We start from the raw sequence: 18,085 nt of genomic DNA, 5'->3' as shown, positions 1-18,085 counted from the left end.
AATTTATCTATGATTTTTTTGTCTGAACACTGATGATGTATTAAGATTGGAAATAAAAAAAAATATGCGAAACACATATTTATCTGTCACATTTGATAAATGCAAACTATCGATCAACAGAACGTTAAAATTTCAAATATACATGTACTTTTTGCCAAATCATAAATCAAGCATATCAATATGTCTGCGCCCATGGAATTATTTTTGTTCCTGGGAAAATCTTGTTAACTTCGTTAATCTAAGCAATGTCATTTCGTTTGCAACGAAGATGATACAAAATTAAACTATGGCAAGAAAATCTGACAATATGAAACCTGCTGCAGGCAGCAATGATTTTATAGAAGCTCGTTTATTTCCTTCACGAAATGATTGTGTTTACACAAGTTGCTATTGGTGAGTAGAATCTCAATTCATTCTTAGTAAGATATTCGTAATAAGGCAGTGGCTAGGTAGCCGGTCAGGCTACCTCTACTAAAGGTCTAGGTAGCCGGCTATATATACATAATGATACATATCATATATGAACATTAAGGCGAGGTCACTGAGCCGGCCTTGATACAGTGTATCAATATTATAAAGGATCATTATATTAGTTAAATAAATTACATTTCTTGTGATTCATTATTTACTTTTCATGATTTACCTGCTTATTTTGCCGTATTTACGCACTCATATCTTATTGGCCGATATTTTGTTACGTTATAATCAAATGATCAGAGACCGATCGAGTGTCGTTATCGTCATCGGCGTGTTTAAAATGAGAATATGAAATTAGGTGCTACTAAAAGGCAGAGCTCCCATGAAAAATCACAGTGCCCGTTAAAAATTAAAGGAGTGGTGCTGGAATTATCTGGAATTATGGATTCGTTTAGGAAGTTTATGTTCTATTAGATCTATTAAAATTATAAGTATTAATGGTAATTCATGATTTCTGAATGCATGTTTTAGACTGCATCAAGATTAATTCTCGACATGTGAAAACTCCACAAATATTCTGTATATATTCAAAAGAAAGTTCGGTATAGATTAACATTTGCACCAAGATAAAGAAAAAAATACGTATTTGAATAATTTCTGTTATTCTTATTAAAACTTTTTAAAGTTATGTCTACTGACTACTACACAGGCACTACAGTGGAACCTGACATCAAAACTAAACACATGTTAAATTTCACATGAATGACTTTAGTTATACTATATTTTCAAAACTCAAAATAATACAAAAAAAAATGAGATAAAAAAATTAAAATTAAAAAAAAACTGGTCCAGGTAAGGTTCGAACTCACAACCTCTGGATTACAACGCGAACTCGTTAACCACTGCACCATTGTGGAGTTATGACGTCAGAGGGACAAACATAAGTATATATAATAAAGTTCAGTAATGGCAGCGTGATGAAAGTCGTTTCAAAATTAAAAATATTGTATTTTATTTCTTTTTACATAGTAGAAAATGTATTTAGCACTTATTTCTTATTATCAAACGCTCATTTGCATTTTTATTCAATATTCAAAACAGTAAGCGAGACGCTTTTGTCAACCGTAAACAGTAAGTGTCTACTGACGTCTTTACTGATTAATTACTATGTGCATAGTGTACTTGAAAAAATCCGAACAACACCGATTCCAAAAAGTACCACGAATTTTAAACTCGATAGTATACACAGTTAGATCTCTCTATTCATTTTCTTTTTCATATGTCTAACCATAATGTGACGCTAGCGGCGCCGGTAGCTCTGCTATAACTTCCTTAAATAAAGTTTTTAATGGTTTTTTGTAGTTTGTTATATATTGAAAAACATTTTTGATAGATGATGTCAATTGTCGGCGATCCTTTATAAATAGGTCTTTTCATGTTATAATCTTTCACAGTAGTCAGTATACGCTGCCTTAGAATAAAGAGTTCATTGTTTTGTTCAAACAAACAGTTAGAACCAATCAAGATTATTGACTAATAAACAAATTGGCGGAGAGATTATGTAGTAATTAAATAAATAAAGATGCACATAAAGGTGCGAAAATGATGATTTGTTGAAAGTGAGTGAATGAGTGAGTGGCTTACAATTATCACTATCACACTATATATAATAAAAACAAATAATAAATCTCGAGAAATGTAATTTATTTAAATAACATAATGATCTTTATAAAAGCCGGCTACCTTGACATACATGTTCATGTACGAAATGTAATTATAGAGCCGGCTACCTAGACCTTTAGCCTTACATGTTCATATACGATATGTATATATATAGCGTATAGAACCGGCTACCTAGACCTTTGCCCAGCTTTAAATCACCAGAAAATTCATAATTTTGGAAATTATCTGATAACTTTTACATAATTCAATGAAAATTAAATCCCCTTTTGACACATGTAAGTTTTATTTGAATTTATCTCATATTTGCAAAATCAGCATTTAAACCCGAATCGGCAGCGATGACAATTTCATCGGAAAATTTCCTCCACTATTTTGGTCTTAGGAGTGTTTGATGCGAGTGGAGATATTGCCCATAACTCAATATTTCATAGTATCGTGTCAAATTTGTTGGACTACCTACTGAGTAGCCTTATCAGGATGGCTTATTTTATGCCTCTGATAATTTAAAGTTGTCATCCCTGTAAGCCAAATGCTGTAAACATATACATCCTGAATCAGGCTGAATGCAATAACATAACCTCTCAAATTGGAAAGGAAGTGTCTAGGGGTATGGATTTGTACCTTTAGAATCTGATTCTAGATACATGTAAAGATCTGCACCCCTATACTTTCCTGTTATGGGTTGTCTAGGGGTATGGACCTCGTTTTTACAGATGTTATGACTGTTATTTACATCTTTAATTTTGTAGCAAATAAGATTTAGAGAATATTCAACAGAACCTTGAACCTAGATACCAGCAATCACCTGACTGTTAACATTTTCTTTTGAAATGTCAATAACTGAGGAACGCTAACAAGGAATTGAACTTGCACAATATAGATTAGACAAAATGAGCTTGAATTATGTTGTGACAAACCAGTTTTAACAAAAATTAGAGCATTTATGTTTTCTGCACATTTGTTGAGCATTATGAAATTCAGGGGAATATTTCACATGTTTACAGTTCTTTCTGTTTGTGTCGGTTAATTGATTATAAAACAAACTGTTCCGTGCCAATTATTTAATATTGTCATATAACAACATAAATGGGTGTATATGCCTTTTATTGCAAAGTTTGTTTTAATCGATTTAATATTTTCTGATAAATTCCACATATCATTCATTCAAGACTTTGATACTCATGTTAATCTTTATCAACAGTTAATATATAATAAATTAATTGGCATGGAACAGTATTTTCATTTGGAGTTCCTAGTTTTTTTACGTTTCGGAAGAAAATGTTAATATTAGGGTGAACGCTGGTATCTGTTAACCATTTTGATTCAAGTTTTAGTTAATTATGTATTAAATCATATTTCATATTTTTATTTCTACTAAATTAAAGATGTAAACAACGAACAATATCTGGAAAAAGTAGGTCTGTACCCCTAGACAACCCCTAAAAGACAAGTCTAGAGAAGGACTTGGACAATTAATCGGTTAATCGGATCCAATTCGATTTCTAGGTGAAACCGGTTTCGATTTTGCACACCCACTAATTGCTCTTAAACAATAAACATTACGAATCATACTTTACCTTTATATATTTCTTTGACCAGCACATTGACCGGCAGTATATTTCAAGAAAACTGTCGTGCAGGTATTTTCTTTTTTCAGAGAAAAGCTCCTTTCAGTCTGTTTATTTGAGGGTAAAAAACGATTGCAAAAAACATGTGAACAGGGAGCTTCTGTAAGGCCACCAGCTTCAAATCACTTGCCCCTCACTGATAGTGGAGGGGAGGGGAGGGCAACCTCACTTAGAGCATATAATACATCATGTGAGGAAGCCATCCAGCTGGCTTACTAAAGGTTGGTGGTTCTACTGAGGTACCCATACTCAATGAAATAATGCCCGGAGGGTCACCTTGGCTCTGCCTTCACCATAAAAAGTTGGAAAGCTGCCATATGACCTATGATTATGTCGATGTGCGGTTAAACCCACCAAAAAAAGAGTCCTTTATTCTCTTCCTAATATTGTTTTTAAAACAAAACAAGCACCCTTACTAATGTAAGTTACATTTTCGTTCTATTGCCAAATGTTTTCTGAACAATTTAAGCCATGATATATTCATTTTAGACAGTTTTATTTTAAAGTGAAGTTAGGAGTGCATCACCAAAGTGGTGAGGTATTTGCGTGTAAGTTATGTTCATGTAACTTTATATCCCCTGTATCCTTGTTCCAAATGCTTTGATATATTAATCTCCCGACTTTCCTTTTTATTTCAGTGAGGAAAATGTATGGCATCTATGCAGTTCAGTGAGAGATACGCAACCAGAAGAACTAGGAAAATGTTTCTGTGTTTTTATATCAAACCATTCCCAAACAGTAGGTTCTTGTATTTGCTATAGTGCAGAACTTTCTCATCCAGACTAAAGATGATTTATAGTAATTTAGAAAGTTCTGTGTTGTACTACATCTTGTTTTGTTTTAGATTTATAAAACATGCAACTTCAACATTCTTGAGTGAGCTTAGATTTTATATCCAGTGTCACAAAAATCCCTTATGAAAAGGAGGCCTTTTTTATTAAATAGTATGTAAAATAGAATACTCGAATCAACATCAAGTGAATGAGAATATTTAATTGAATATTTAATTGAAAATTAAATTGTCTGGATATATTAATTTTTTTTCAATTTTGTGTAGGGCGTAACAGGGGAAATATCTTGAGTTTGTTCAGACTTATTTTTAGATGTGTATGAAATTAGTTATGATCGAGAGGTTATGAATTGACTGTTTGGAGTAAACAGTTTAGGAAAATCTTTTGTCACCTTTTTTGTGACATCACCAATGCCAAATATCAACTAACATAAGCATGAACAGCTTTAGCACTTTCTTATAAATGTGAAAAATATTATCAGAGTTTCCTTTTTGTCCAGCATTTCCCGTTTAATTTCTTTTAAGAATGTTTTGAGGATTTGTTTTTTATTAGCTCGACTATTTGAAGAATAGGGGAGCTATCCTTCTCACCCCGGCGTTGGCGTTAGCGTGAGCATCACACAAATGTTAAAGTTTGCGTACCACCCCAAATATTTTCAAAGTCCATTGAGATATTGCTTTGATATTTTGCATACTTGTTTACCATCATGACCCCAGTTTGTAAAAAGGAGGAGGCAACTCTATCAAGCATTTTGGCTGAATTATGGCCCCTTTTCGACTTAGAATAAATGTTAAAGTTTGCGTACCACCCCAAATATTTTCAAAGTCCATTGAGATATTGCTTTCATATTTTGCATACTTGTTTACCATAATGACCCCAGTCTGTAAAAAGGTGGAGGCAACTCTATTAAGCATTTTGACTGAATTATGGCCCCTTTTCGACTTAGAATATGCTTATTGTAATGTTAAAGTTTTACTCATAGCTTATATTATACTATCAAGCACTGAGAATAGTCGAGCACGATGTCCACTGACAGCTGTTGTTAAGTTTAACCAGTTTGTTGTGCCCCCCATGAGTGGTGGGGGCATATAGATTTGGTCTTGTCCGTGCGTCCGTCCGTCTGTCTGTCCGTCCATCCGTCCGTCCGTCCGTCCGTCCGTCCGTCCGTCCGAAGTTCGTGACGCGCCTAGCCCGAAAAGTATTTGATATAAATTGATGAAACCTTGCATGAGACTTTATCATGATATGAACTTGCGCACCTCCTATTTTTCGTCTGGCTCCACCCTCTATTTTCAGAGTTATGGCCCCTGAAATAGTCAAAAATGCACATTTTAACCTTGTGACATGCCTAGCTCAAAAAGTATTTGATATAGATTCATGAAACCTTGCATGAGTCTTAATCATGATATGAACTTGCGCACCTCCTATTTTTCATCTTGCTCCACCCCCAATTTTTAGAGTTATAGCCCCTGAAATGGTCAAAAATACACATTTTCACCTTGTGACACGCCTAGCTCAAAAAGTATTTGATATAGATTCATGAAACCTTGCATCAGTCTTAATCATGATATGAACTTGTGCACCTCCTATTTTTCATTTGGGTCCACCCCTTATTTTAGAGTTATGGCCCCTGAAATAGTCAAAAATGTACATTTTCACCTTGTGACACACCTAGCTCAAAAAGTATTTAATATAAATGGTTGAAAACTCACATAAGTCTTTATCATGATATAAACTTGCACACCTCTAATTTTTTGGCTGACTCCACCCCTTATTTTTAAAGTTATGGCCCCTGAAATAGTAAAAAAATGCACTTTTTCACCTAATTATATACCTAGCTCAAAAAGTATTTGATGTAAATTCAGGAAACCTTGTTGGAGTCTTTATCGTGATGTGACCTTGCACTCTTGGCATTCTTCTTGAGAATCTTAGCTCTTATTACAGAGTTATGGCCCTTGAAATAGCCAAAATAGTGGATATTTGTTTGTGATGCTCATAGCTCAAAAAGAATAGCGCCTAGAATAATGAATCCTTTTCATAAAATGTTTGTTGAGGATGATACCCCATTAAGACTGCAAACTTTGAATTATTGCCACTTAATTGTGACAGATGTACCTTACCAATGCTATTTCCTAACAGGAAAATTGCTTTTATACTAGGTGTTCAACTTTTTCTGTGTATATTTGAATGATGTTGTACAATTCTTCATTTACAGATACCATTGTGGGAGCAAACAGCCAGCAATAGAGAAGATGGGCTTGTTGTCTGGGTATGTACAAACAAAGCTTACTTTATCCCTTATATTTGTAGGAATAATCTTGTTCTTGTAGAAATGATCTTACCTTGTAATAAAAATCTTGTTTTCTAGGTAGGGTGATCATTCTTGTGGAAAGAATCTTGTAGAAAAAATCTTGTTGTTTTAGAAAGAATCTTCATCTTATAGAAAGGGTTCAGTTGTAATAAGAATATTGTTTTTTGAAAGGGTTTTATAGAATATAAAACTTGTGATAAGGATCTTGTATTGTAGAATTTAGGGTCATGTTCTTTTAGAAAGGATGATCTTCTGGTAGAAAGGGTACTGTTCTTGTAGATAGAATGAAATTTTTTTTTAGCTACCTTGAACTTTGTTCAAGGAGAGCCATTGATAGATGTGGATGGTCTTGTATCTGTCCACAGTTAATCATTCTTTATCAACAGTTAAACATTTTCTCCTCTGAGACTATATACTGGTCAGAATTACACCTGATTTAGTCAGTAGCATCCTGTATTGGAGCTCTTTCAAGTATGTTCAAATGTTTAAGCCTGGCTCCATTTAGGGGCCGCCAAAAAAAAATGTTGAAATGCCCTTTTAAGCCACATGATGGATTTTCACCAAACTTGGCTTGTAGCACCTTGTGTAGTTGTCTATCAAAAATTGTTCAGGTGTTTCCTCTTGGCCCCTGTACTGGCCACCAGAGTTAAAAAAAAAAGTAAAAAAAAACTTTAAATAACTTGTTCTAGTGAATATCTTGATGGACCCACAGCAAACTTGTGTCATAGTATCCCTGAACTTTTACTGTAACTTTTTTTACCGCTGTTATGGCCATTTGATAGTTTTGCTGTACAGAATATAGGGATCTTGTGTGTCCAACTAGTTTCACAGATGAAATACCTATATGTGAAAATGACCTTAAATAATCTAGTTTTATTTAGTCTGAGGCTATTTTGTTCTAGAATTATGGCCCATTCTTTAATTTCACAAATAGGCCATAGTGAAAGAAATTGGTGTGTTCAACTCCTCATACACTTTTTGAAGGAAGGGATTCAAGGTTGCTCAGATGCACAACCTTATCTGAATACAATTTGCTTCAAACTTTTAGGCAAACATCCTTCATGTGAAGATTTTCTAATTTAAAACTTTGCTATTTATTTAGAGGATGGCACAGTATGTTGGGGCATCCGTGTCCAATGGACACAATTCTAGTTTCAAGCAATTTTGCTCAGCTGTACAGAGGGGTCATGAAATGTAGATATTTACCAAGAAGCACTTTGAAGGAGACAGAATATGTTTACTATGTCCGATAAATTGCATGGGGTTGCTAAATTTGTTCATATATACTGTGAAATCATTTAATTTCGCTGGCATGAAATTTTGCGCAAACGTGCAGAAGGACTGTTTCGCGCGGGCTTAAATTCGCGCATTTTCAATTTTAGAAAGGAAAAATATAATAAAAAAATAATAATAGCGCAGTCTTAAATTTGCGCGTCGGTCCTAGCGCGAAATACGCGAAAATTCGTCCTACGCGAATAAAAATGATTTCACAGTATCCTAAGTGCAAACTGTATTACATTTTATGTTGCAGGATTATCATGTGATATTTATTCTCAAGGGATCGGATGGTAGCAGCGTATATGATTTAGATACCAGACTTGATTTCCCCTGCCCATTTCAACAGTACGTCAGACAAGGAATACAGTCTTGTGCCAGTTTAAAACCCGAGTTTCAGAGGTACAGTACTTGCACCTCTTCGTCTCACTGTCACTTAAGGTTTTCAGTCTTCTACCCGCATTTACATTATGTTTTCAGTGGATTATGAGAATATTAGAGGGAAGTGTATACATTTTGTACCTGCTATTTTTACAGTGAAACATATATAATTGATCACAGGGCCGTACATTTTATATACACATATTATTCAAGTTATTTCAGCGTAAACTTGAATACTGGGACAAACATTTCATATGCACATATTTAAGTTATTTCAGTGTAACGTGAATACTGGGACAAACATTTCATATTTAAGTTATTTCAATATCACTTGATTGCTGGGACGTACATTTTATATGCACATATTTCAGTCACTTTATAAATTTGTGCAGGTTGTTCCGAGTGATACCAGCGGAAGAATTTTTATCAACATTTGCTTCAGATAGATCTCATATGTTGGATGATGATGGTAAATGGTTGAAACCTCCTCCAGCTTATCCTTGTATAAAAACACTAGGTAAGGCTTGCTTATAAAATGTTTAAAGATTTTATATTAGACCTAAATTGATATTTGAAAAGTTCTATACAATTTATCTATGTAAACATAACATTAGCATGTTTGTGTGTATAAACAGTACTTTATTTAAGGTTTAAAATAATACACACCTGATACATTTATAGCATAGTGTAGTTTAAAGATGTATTGTCACTAAAAAAAGTTGAATTTTGTTTTTTAAAAGACTGTTATACATTACATTTAATTCTGTATAAAATGGCTATAAACATTCAAAATGTGTTGAAAATAGTATAATTACACCATGAAAAGTTTAAATAATCTATTATAGATAGTCACCTCGTCGCCATTGGTTCTGTTGTATTCTAGATATTAGTATAAAAATGTTTTTTCCATCTTTTGCTACAATGTAGTACCTCTTAAAACAAAAAGAAACCTATTTTGTATTGTTGATAACCATTCTGAGTCATCACTTTCTTCCAATATAAACAGTTCTGGTAGGCAGTTTCAGAAGGAATCTCCTTTAAAGACAGTTATAATTCTGAAGGTATTGTTCCATCAGAACAAAGAGAGAGAAGGTCCTTCTTTTTTGCTGGACTGATGGGAAGTTTTGCATTGTAGAATGGCAGTAAATCATACTTTATAGAAGCAAAACCCCTTTCCTTTTTGATTTCAGTTTTATACAGTGGAACTATATGTCAACAAAATTGTATTTAACATGTACATTTCCAGGTTCATTTTCTTGAAATTTGATCCTTTGAGTTTTTTTCCACTGGAACTTTTTTGTCCCTTTATGTCCATAGCATTTTAGGGAAATACATACGTTGCAGTACTCATTATATCAAGAAAATCTCTCACTGGTAAACATACTACATATACAACATAAGGAATTCTCATTTGTGCCATTCTCACAATTCTATCCCACTGGCAGGGTATGTATACTGAAGTTATTTTCTTTGCTGTCTCTGTTGCCACCTTATACCATCACTCTCCATTTTAATTTACTATCAGTCTCTGTTTGCGTAAGTCCACTTTATAAAAACTTTTGTTCAATGGTTTCTATGTTATTGTTTTTTTTTCTAACACATGCATTAATGCTACAGCAACAAATATGTTGCGATGAATAAAAACCCACATGCTTTACTGTGTAGGAAGTGCTTTATGTGTTCCAACTTCAAAAGTTCACAAGAGCTTCCTTTTTAGCTCACCTGTCACAAAGTGACAAGGTGAGCTTTTGTGATCGCGCGGTGTCCGTCGTCCGTGCGTAAACTTTTGCTTGTGACCACTCTAGAGGTTACAGTTTCGATGGGATCTTTATGAAAGTTGGTCAGAATGTTCATCTTGATGATATCTAGGTCAAGTTCGAAACTGGGTCACGTGCCTTCAAAAACTAGATCAGTAGGTCTAAAAATAGAAAAACCTTGTGACCTCTCTGGAGGCCATATATTTCACAAGATCTTCATGAAAATTGGTCAGAATGTTCACCTTGATGATATCTAGATCAAGTTCGAAACTGGGTCACGTGCCTTCAAAAACTAGGTCAGTAGGTCAAATAATAGAAAAACCTTGTGACCTCTCTAAAGGCCATATTTTTCATGGGATCTGTATGAAAGTTGGTCTGAATGTTCATCTTGATGATATCTAGGTCAAATTCGAAACTAGGTCACGTGCGGTCAAAAACTAGGTCAGTAGGTCTAAAAATAGAAAAACCTTGTGACCTCTCTAGAGGCCATATATTTCATGAGATCTTCATGAAAATTGGTCAGAATGTTCACCTTGATGATATCTAGGTCAAGTTCAAAACAGGGTCACGTACCTTCGAAAACTAGGTCAATAGGTCAAATAATAGAAAAACCTTGTGACCTCTCTAGAGACCATATTTTTCAATGGATCTTCATGAAAATTGGTCAGAATTTTTATCTTGATAATATCTAGGTCAAGTTCAAAACTGGGTCACATGAGCTCAAAAACTAGGTCACTATTTCAAATAATAGAAAAAACGACATCATACTCAAAACTGGGTCATGTGGGAAGAGGTGAGCGATTCAGGACCATCATGGTCCTCTTGTTCTTCATTTACATTCCACAGTTTAGATGTTGAACTTGAATTTTGAAGAGGGTCGAACAACAGATTGTAGCATCTTAGCTTTCTCCTATTATTATATTAAACTCTGCTGAGAAGGGAACAAGGAATCAGTAAAACTGCCTTATAGGTGAAACGTTGGAATGTGAATGGTTGGTCTTGTTTTGTGCATAATATGTTTGAACTTTTTATTTTCTCCCTCTGGCTTTCCTTTTGGTATGTTCCTGATAAAACAGTCAGTGTTTTGTCATTTGTCAGCTGATATTCTTCCTGCTTATTTCTGTAAACAACACGAGCCTGATACTGGTCGTATTGGCACATGGAAAGAGTAGTTAGAAATTTCACACAATACTTCTGATTCATTGTTACTCAATTGCTCTCTGTTGGCCAAATATGGAATGCTAGAATTTTGTTCATCGCTAAAAATTGTTTCTTTTCTTTGCAAGAAGTGTCTGCTTCACAAACATGTTCCTGTTGGTTATTAGCAGTAAGCATTACAGCTATGAACTCGGCTGAATTTCCGTCTTTTTTTATCGCTGAAAGGCTCCTCAAGTGTCTTAGACACCGCCTGCCAATGATCTTCTGGTTATACTATACTGAAATCAAAGAAGACCAAACATCCATTATTACTTTAAGATAATGTTAAGTGGTTGTATGTGTACATCATACGCTTAAGAAAACCCTTGAATATAACATTGAATATATTTACTCTAGCTTATTCAAAACAATCTGGTTGTCACAAAAAATAAGATAAAAATATGTGTGATTGATATAACTGACGGCATTCTTTTTACAATGAACTTTAAAAACAATGTACATGTTTATATTTATGCATATGAGCATATGTATTAATGTAAAGAACTTACCTTCTTTTTAATTCCCTCTCACACTTTTAATGTTTTTGTTTTCCAGAACTCACTGATGTATATTAAGAATATTGCAGAATGCTGTTAAATGTGGAAGGTTTTCACCATGTTAGCTTCTAAAGAACAAAATAAGTTATCAGTGAATATAATATAAGCCCTGATAAGAATACTACTTTCCATTTATAAATGTCATTGAAACATCTTGTAGATAAAGATCCTTAATGTATTTTTTCTCTCGACATTAACCAGAGGTGTTAATTTAAGAACAAATTAAGTGGTCATTTTTGTGCCTTGAATTATCAACACAATGTGTTACTTCTAAAATGGTTTAAGCGCACTTGTAATCTTTTAGCACATTTTTTACCCAACGTAATTGTATCAAAATGTACACCAACAGAACGAACTAAATGCGCTTATAAATATCCTTCTGGTTTTCATTTTAGTGCACATATAACGTTCTGGCATACAACAACTCTGCAGCTAAGCACTTATTGCGATAAGGTTCTCTTTGATAACTTAAGTTCCATACTGGGTATAGTCCCAGAGATAGGGCAAATGACAGAGTTTTAAAAAGTTGCAAAAAGTGATTACAGTAAAACATGGACTAATATACTGTTCTGGCTTTAACCCCTCAAAATTTAGTCAAGTTCCATGTAAATTCATTTGTTGAGAATTTTCAACATTTAAAGTTACAGATAATCTAAAGATAAACTATTTTAGTGAAAGATTGGTATATGATAACTTATTATCAATAGAGGCTAAGATCAAAATATCTTTCACCAAATGAAAACAAGATACAGTATTTTCACGTACGTAGCCATAAGAGAAAATTCACGAGTGACGCATTCATGAGTGAAAGATATTTAAAATTTATCTTTCATCATAAACAAATAAATGCTCCTTTTGTGTCATGCTTTTTAATGCTTTTAACCAAATGAATATGCGAGATACCAGATATTTTTCTCTTTTTGTATTTCAATAATATTCACTCAGAAAATGTTATAAAGTATTTTAGAAACTTTAAGAGTTACTTATGTTGTAATGCATATCTGTTGAAAAAAGGAAGTTCATATCATGATTTCTATGTTGCACAGATATTTTTAATTATATTTTTTAATTAATGGCTGATTTTAGACAAAAGAAATTTCATTTTGATCTTGCATCTTATAAGTTACAATTTGTTGATTGCCTTTTTGCATGTATCTTGTAATAAGTTCGTAAAAATTACAACTGGTTTTCACTTCAGTATTTCCATTTTCAAACAATTCTTTATAACATACAACAAGTTCTTTATTTTCAGACTCCGCAAACAATATAAAAGAATTTATGAGTATGGACCCTAAAGTTGGAGTAGGAAAAGTAATGGACTTTTGGCAGTTCTGTGATAATTTCCTGGAAAAGAAAGACAACTCCTGATAGTGTGCATGATAGACTTTGCAGCAGTTTTGAGCAGCTGCATGATTTTTACAGACATTTCCAAAACTATTCTCTACTGTAGTGAACACTTAGAGACATGATGTTGAGATACTATGACTTTTTTATACGCACGTTTTTAAAAAAACGGACGTATTACCGGTATGTGATCTCCATCGGTCCGTCATAATACGTGTCCGGAGCATAACTTCATAACCTTTAAAGATATTGACTTTAAATTTGGTATATAGGTAGATGGCAATGAGATGATGTGCAGAGCACTTGAACCGGCTCTGTAGGTCAAAGTTCAAGGCCACAAATTGAGCTCAAATGTCAAGTCATATTTCGTGTCCGGAGCATACAAGGTATTGACTTCAAACTTTGCACATAGGTAGGTAGTGATGAGAAAATATGCAGAGAACATGAACCTGGTTTGTAGGTTTAAGGTCAAGGTCACAATTTGAGCTCAAAGGTCAAATTTGTTTGTTATATTTAGCATTCAAACCATTCAAGGTAATGATTTTTTAACTCAACTATTCAAAGAATATGTAGAGCTATTGGACTCGGCATTCTGATTTGGGTAAGTTTTTGTATGTAAGCTGGTATCTCAGTATTACTAACCACTTGTGGGAATGAATTGAAACTTCACACACTTATTCACTGTGCTAAACTGACTTACATTGCATAGGTTTCAAAACTCTTTTTGCTTTTTTACAAAATTATGCCCCTTTATTGACTTAGAAATATTTGGTTAAGGTTTTATATGTAAGCTGGTATCTCAGTACCCACTAATGAGAATGGATTATAACTTCACACACTTGTTCACTGTGATGATCTGACATGAGTGCACAGGTTCCATAACTCTAATTTGTAAGTTTACAAAGTTATGCCCCTTTTTGGACCTAGCAGTTTTTTGGTTAAGTTTTTGTATGTAAGCTGATATCTCAGTGCCTACTAATGTGGGAATGGATTGAAACTTCACACATTTTGTCCATTGTCATGTGCTGATATGTATTTTACAGGTTCCATAACCATGTTTTGCAATTATACAAAATTATGCCCCTTTTTAGCTCGACTATTCAAAGAATAGTCTAGCTATTCTACTCACCCTGGCGTCGGCGTTGGCGTCGGCGTCACACCTTGGTTAAGTTTTTGCATGCAAGTACATACAGCTATCATTTAAAGGCATATAGCTTTGAAACTTATTTATTCTTTTTCTAGGTCAATTACCAACCTCACTGGGTCAAGTTCCATAACTCTAACATGTATTTTGAGCAAATTATGCCCCCTTTTGGACTTAGAAAATTCTGGTTAAAGTTTTACATGCAAGTTACTATCTCCAAAACTAATGTAGATATTGGATTGAAACTTCACATGTGCCTTCGTGGTTATAAAACTAGTTGATAGCACCAAGTCCCATAACTCTGACTTTCATTTTGGCCAAATTATGCCCCCTTTTGGACTTAGAAAATTCTGGTTAAAGTTTGGCGTGCAAGTACATACAGCTATTACTAAAAGGCATATAAATTTGAAACTTATTTTTTCTTTTTCTAGATCAATTACCTACCTCACTGGGTCAAGTCCCATAACTCTGACATGTATTTTGGCCAAATTATGTCCCCTTTTGGACTTAGAAAATTCTGGTTAAAGTTTTGCGTGCAAGTACATACAGCTATTACTAATAGGCATATAGATTTGAAACTTATTTTTTCTTTTTCTAGATCAATTACCTACCTCACTGGGTCAAGTCCCATAACTCTGACATGTATTTTGGCCAAATTATGTCCCCTTTTGGACTTAGAAAATTCTGGTTAAAGTTTTGCGTGCAAGTACATACAGCTATTACTAAAAGGCATATAGATTTGAAACTTAACATAACTTATTTTTTCTTTTTCTAGATCAATTACCTACCTCACTGGGTCAAGTCCCATAACTCTGACATGTAATTTGGGCAAATTATGCCCCCTTTTGGACTTAGAAAATCCTGTATAAAGTTTTACATGCAAGTAACTATCTCCAAAACTACTACAGATATTAAATTGAAACTTCACACGTGTCTTCGGGGTTATAAAACTAGTTGATAGCACCAAGTCCCATAACTCTGACATGTATTTTGGGCAAATTATGCCCCCTTTTGGACTTAGAAAATCCTGGTTAAAGTTTTGCGTGCAAGTACATACAGCTATTACCAAAAGGCATATAGCTTTGAAACCTATTTATTCTTTTTCTAGGTCAATTACCAACCTCACTGGGTCAAGTTCCATAACTCTTAACATGTATTTTGAGCAAATTATTCCCCCTTTTGGACTTAGAAAATTCTGGTTAAAGTTTTACATGCAAGTTACTATCCCCAAAACTAATGCAGATATTGAATTGAAACTTAACATGTTTCTTCGGGGTTATAAAACTAGTTGATGACATCAAGTCCCATAGCTCTGATATGTATTTTGGTCCAATTATGTCCCCTTTCTAACTTAAAACTCTTTTGATATTTCACATTTTGGGTAATTATTTCCTGCTTCTGTGACAATATTTCGAATAGTCGAGCTTGGCTGTCTTACGGACAGCTCTTGTTAGACCTAATATTCATTCAGTTGACAACGCTGTTGAATAGGCGAGCGTTGCTGTCCTCCGACAGCTCTTGTTTTCCATGCAAGCATACTCCTAAACCCCTCTAATTTGTCCTGATCCCCATCCAGTTCAGCTTAGGCTCATTTATCTTTTGGTCCGAGAGCTCACGGACTTTTATTGCAACAATTGAGGCCAAAAGAAGTTTATACGTTTTTGGAAACAATATGTCTTATCCTGCATGAAAACCTATTTCTTAAGTGTCAAAGCCGTGCCTATCTATATTTTGTTCACTTATGTTTGTGATAGGGGAGGTAAAACTCAATTGTAAAAATATTAGGGGGTAGGGTAAAGTTTAGGTCTACCAGTTTTTTCACTGATTAATTACAGTAACTATCTGATTGTCAGTAAATGTATATATGTCCAACAATGACAGCAATAAGAAATTCATCAAAAAGAACTTAAGGGCAAACTGGATATTCAAGGTCAAGGGACAGATTCATGTAAAAATCACAAAAATTGGCATGTTTGAAATTTATTTTTATTCTTAAAAAATAGTTTGTTATCATATGTCACTCATCTTTATTAACGTAATGTGTGTATATCAGCCAAAATCAGAAATGCAAATTTTATTGCAAAAAGTCAAGGTCAACCCCGATAATTGAAGGTCAAAGTTCATTTTTATGTAAAAATGTGAAAATTATTACCTTAACTTTTTCTAATCTGATTAATATGTTTTCACATTATTAGTCACTGAAGTTAATTCGTTTTAATGTTTTTATGTCAGGCAAAGTCAGCAGTGCAGATCTAACCCTAAAATGCCAAGAGTAAAGCTAATATCAAGGGTCAAAGGTCAAAGTTGTGTGAAAAATCGCATGAATAGCTTCCTGTTTGAAAAATAACAGATATGTATTAATCATTATAAGTAATTGCTCATGATTTATTTTAATGTATGTATGTCTCACAATGTCAGTAATAAAGATATCGTCTAAAATCAGACAAGTTCAAATGTAATATTAAGGGTCAAAGGTCATTTTCAAGTAAAAGAATGAAAAAAACATAGCTTTTTAACTTTTCTCTTTATTAACAATATCTTGTCGATCTAGTCAAAGATATCAGTTCATTTTAATGTATAAATGTTAGGCAATGTCTGGTATGCACATATAATTTCAAAACATTCAAGGTCAAGCATAATATGAAAGGTTAAAGGTCAAAAAGTGAGTAAAATGTTGCAATAATATCACATATTTGTAATATTCTTTATTGTTTAAAGGTATATGTTTTGTCATTTCAGTAACTGATCATTGTTCATTTTACTGTATATATGTCAGACGATGTCATGGAAGAGAAAATATGTCAAGGTCAAACCTGGTATTAAAGATCAGGGGTCATTTTTGTGTAAAAGATCAAAATATAGCATACTTACTCGTTACTTTGTTCAAAAATAGCTTGTTGTTATAATTCACTTTTAGCAATTTACTTTAATGTATACATGTCAAGCACGGTCAGCAATGTAGGTTTTATCCTAAAAAGTCAAAGCCAACCGTTTTATCAAAGGTCAAAGGTCAAATTTGTGTGAAAATTCGCAAAAAACCCCAGTATTTTTGCAATGATTTTTCTTCATTGTTTTAGGTACTTTTGTCAACACTAGTAACTGATCATTATTCATTTTAAAGTATATATAACAGATGATATCATTCTTCTTAGATTATGAAAAAATAGTCAAGGTTAAACCTGACATTAAAGGTAAAAGGAGAGGGTCTTCAAGAAACTCGCCATTATGAAAAAAAAGACTTTAACAAGTTGGGTAGCAAATGAATAGGTCCTATATTAAGTCTACACAGGCACCGTAAGGCCCATAGCATAGTACGCATCCACCTAATGGGTAACTGCTTCCAAAACCAGTAAAGATAAACTGGACAAGGTTCAAAATTCAGACCTAAGGATAATTCGCGGAGCAATGAAAACAACTCCAATAAAAGAAATGGAAAAGACAGCCAACCTTGAGCCATTAGAGGTAAGACGAGAGTACAAAGCCCTTGTGCAGGCAGAGAAGGCAAAGAGACTAACATCACGCCCACTCCACTCAAAACTCGAGAGCATAACCAAGAACAGGCTGAAACGATAGAGTCTTAACCATATCGTCGAAGAACTG

The 18,085-nt window shown here is 33.8% G+C and overlaps 1 protein-coding gene across 3 annotated transcripts; it reads left to right on the top strand.

The window, feature by feature from the left end:
• The first annotated feature begins 135 nt into the window (after positions 1-135).
• On the top strand, positions 136-17,256 carry LOC123533775 (protein N-terminal glutamine amidohydrolase-like). Of its 3 annotated transcripts, XM_045315632.2 has the most exons (7): positions 136-393; positions 4,367-4,466; positions 6,735-6,788; positions 8,362-8,507; positions 8,879-9,003; positions 9,493-9,547; positions 13,250-13,374. In XM_045315632.2, exons 1-6 carry the CDS (start codon positions 287-289, stop codon positions 9,525-9,527), a joined length of 567 nt encoding a protein of 188 aa, XP_045171567.1. In that variant the 5' UTR covers positions 136-286; the 3' UTR covers positions 9,528-9,547; positions 13,250-13,374. The 3 variants fall into 3 exon arrangements, with proteins under 3 accessions (XP_045171567.1, XP_045171566.1, XP_045171565.1); XM_045315631.2 differs by lacking the exon at positions 9,493-9,547 and having other exon boundaries at positions 8,389-8,507; positions 13,250-17,256; XM_045315630.2 differs by lacking the exon at positions 9,493-9,547 and having other exon boundaries at positions 13,250-17,254.
• Positions 17,257-18,085: the final 829 nt, after the last annotated feature.

This window comes from Mercenaria mercenaria, chromosome 12 (genome assembly GCF_021730395.1).
Source record: "Mercenaria mercenaria strain notata chromosome 12, MADL_Memer_1, whole genome shotgun sequence".
NCBI lineage: Eukaryota > Metazoa > Mollusca > Bivalvia > Venerida > Veneridae > Mercenaria > Mercenaria mercenaria.
This window is presented reverse-complemented; position numbering and strand designations above follow the sequence as displayed.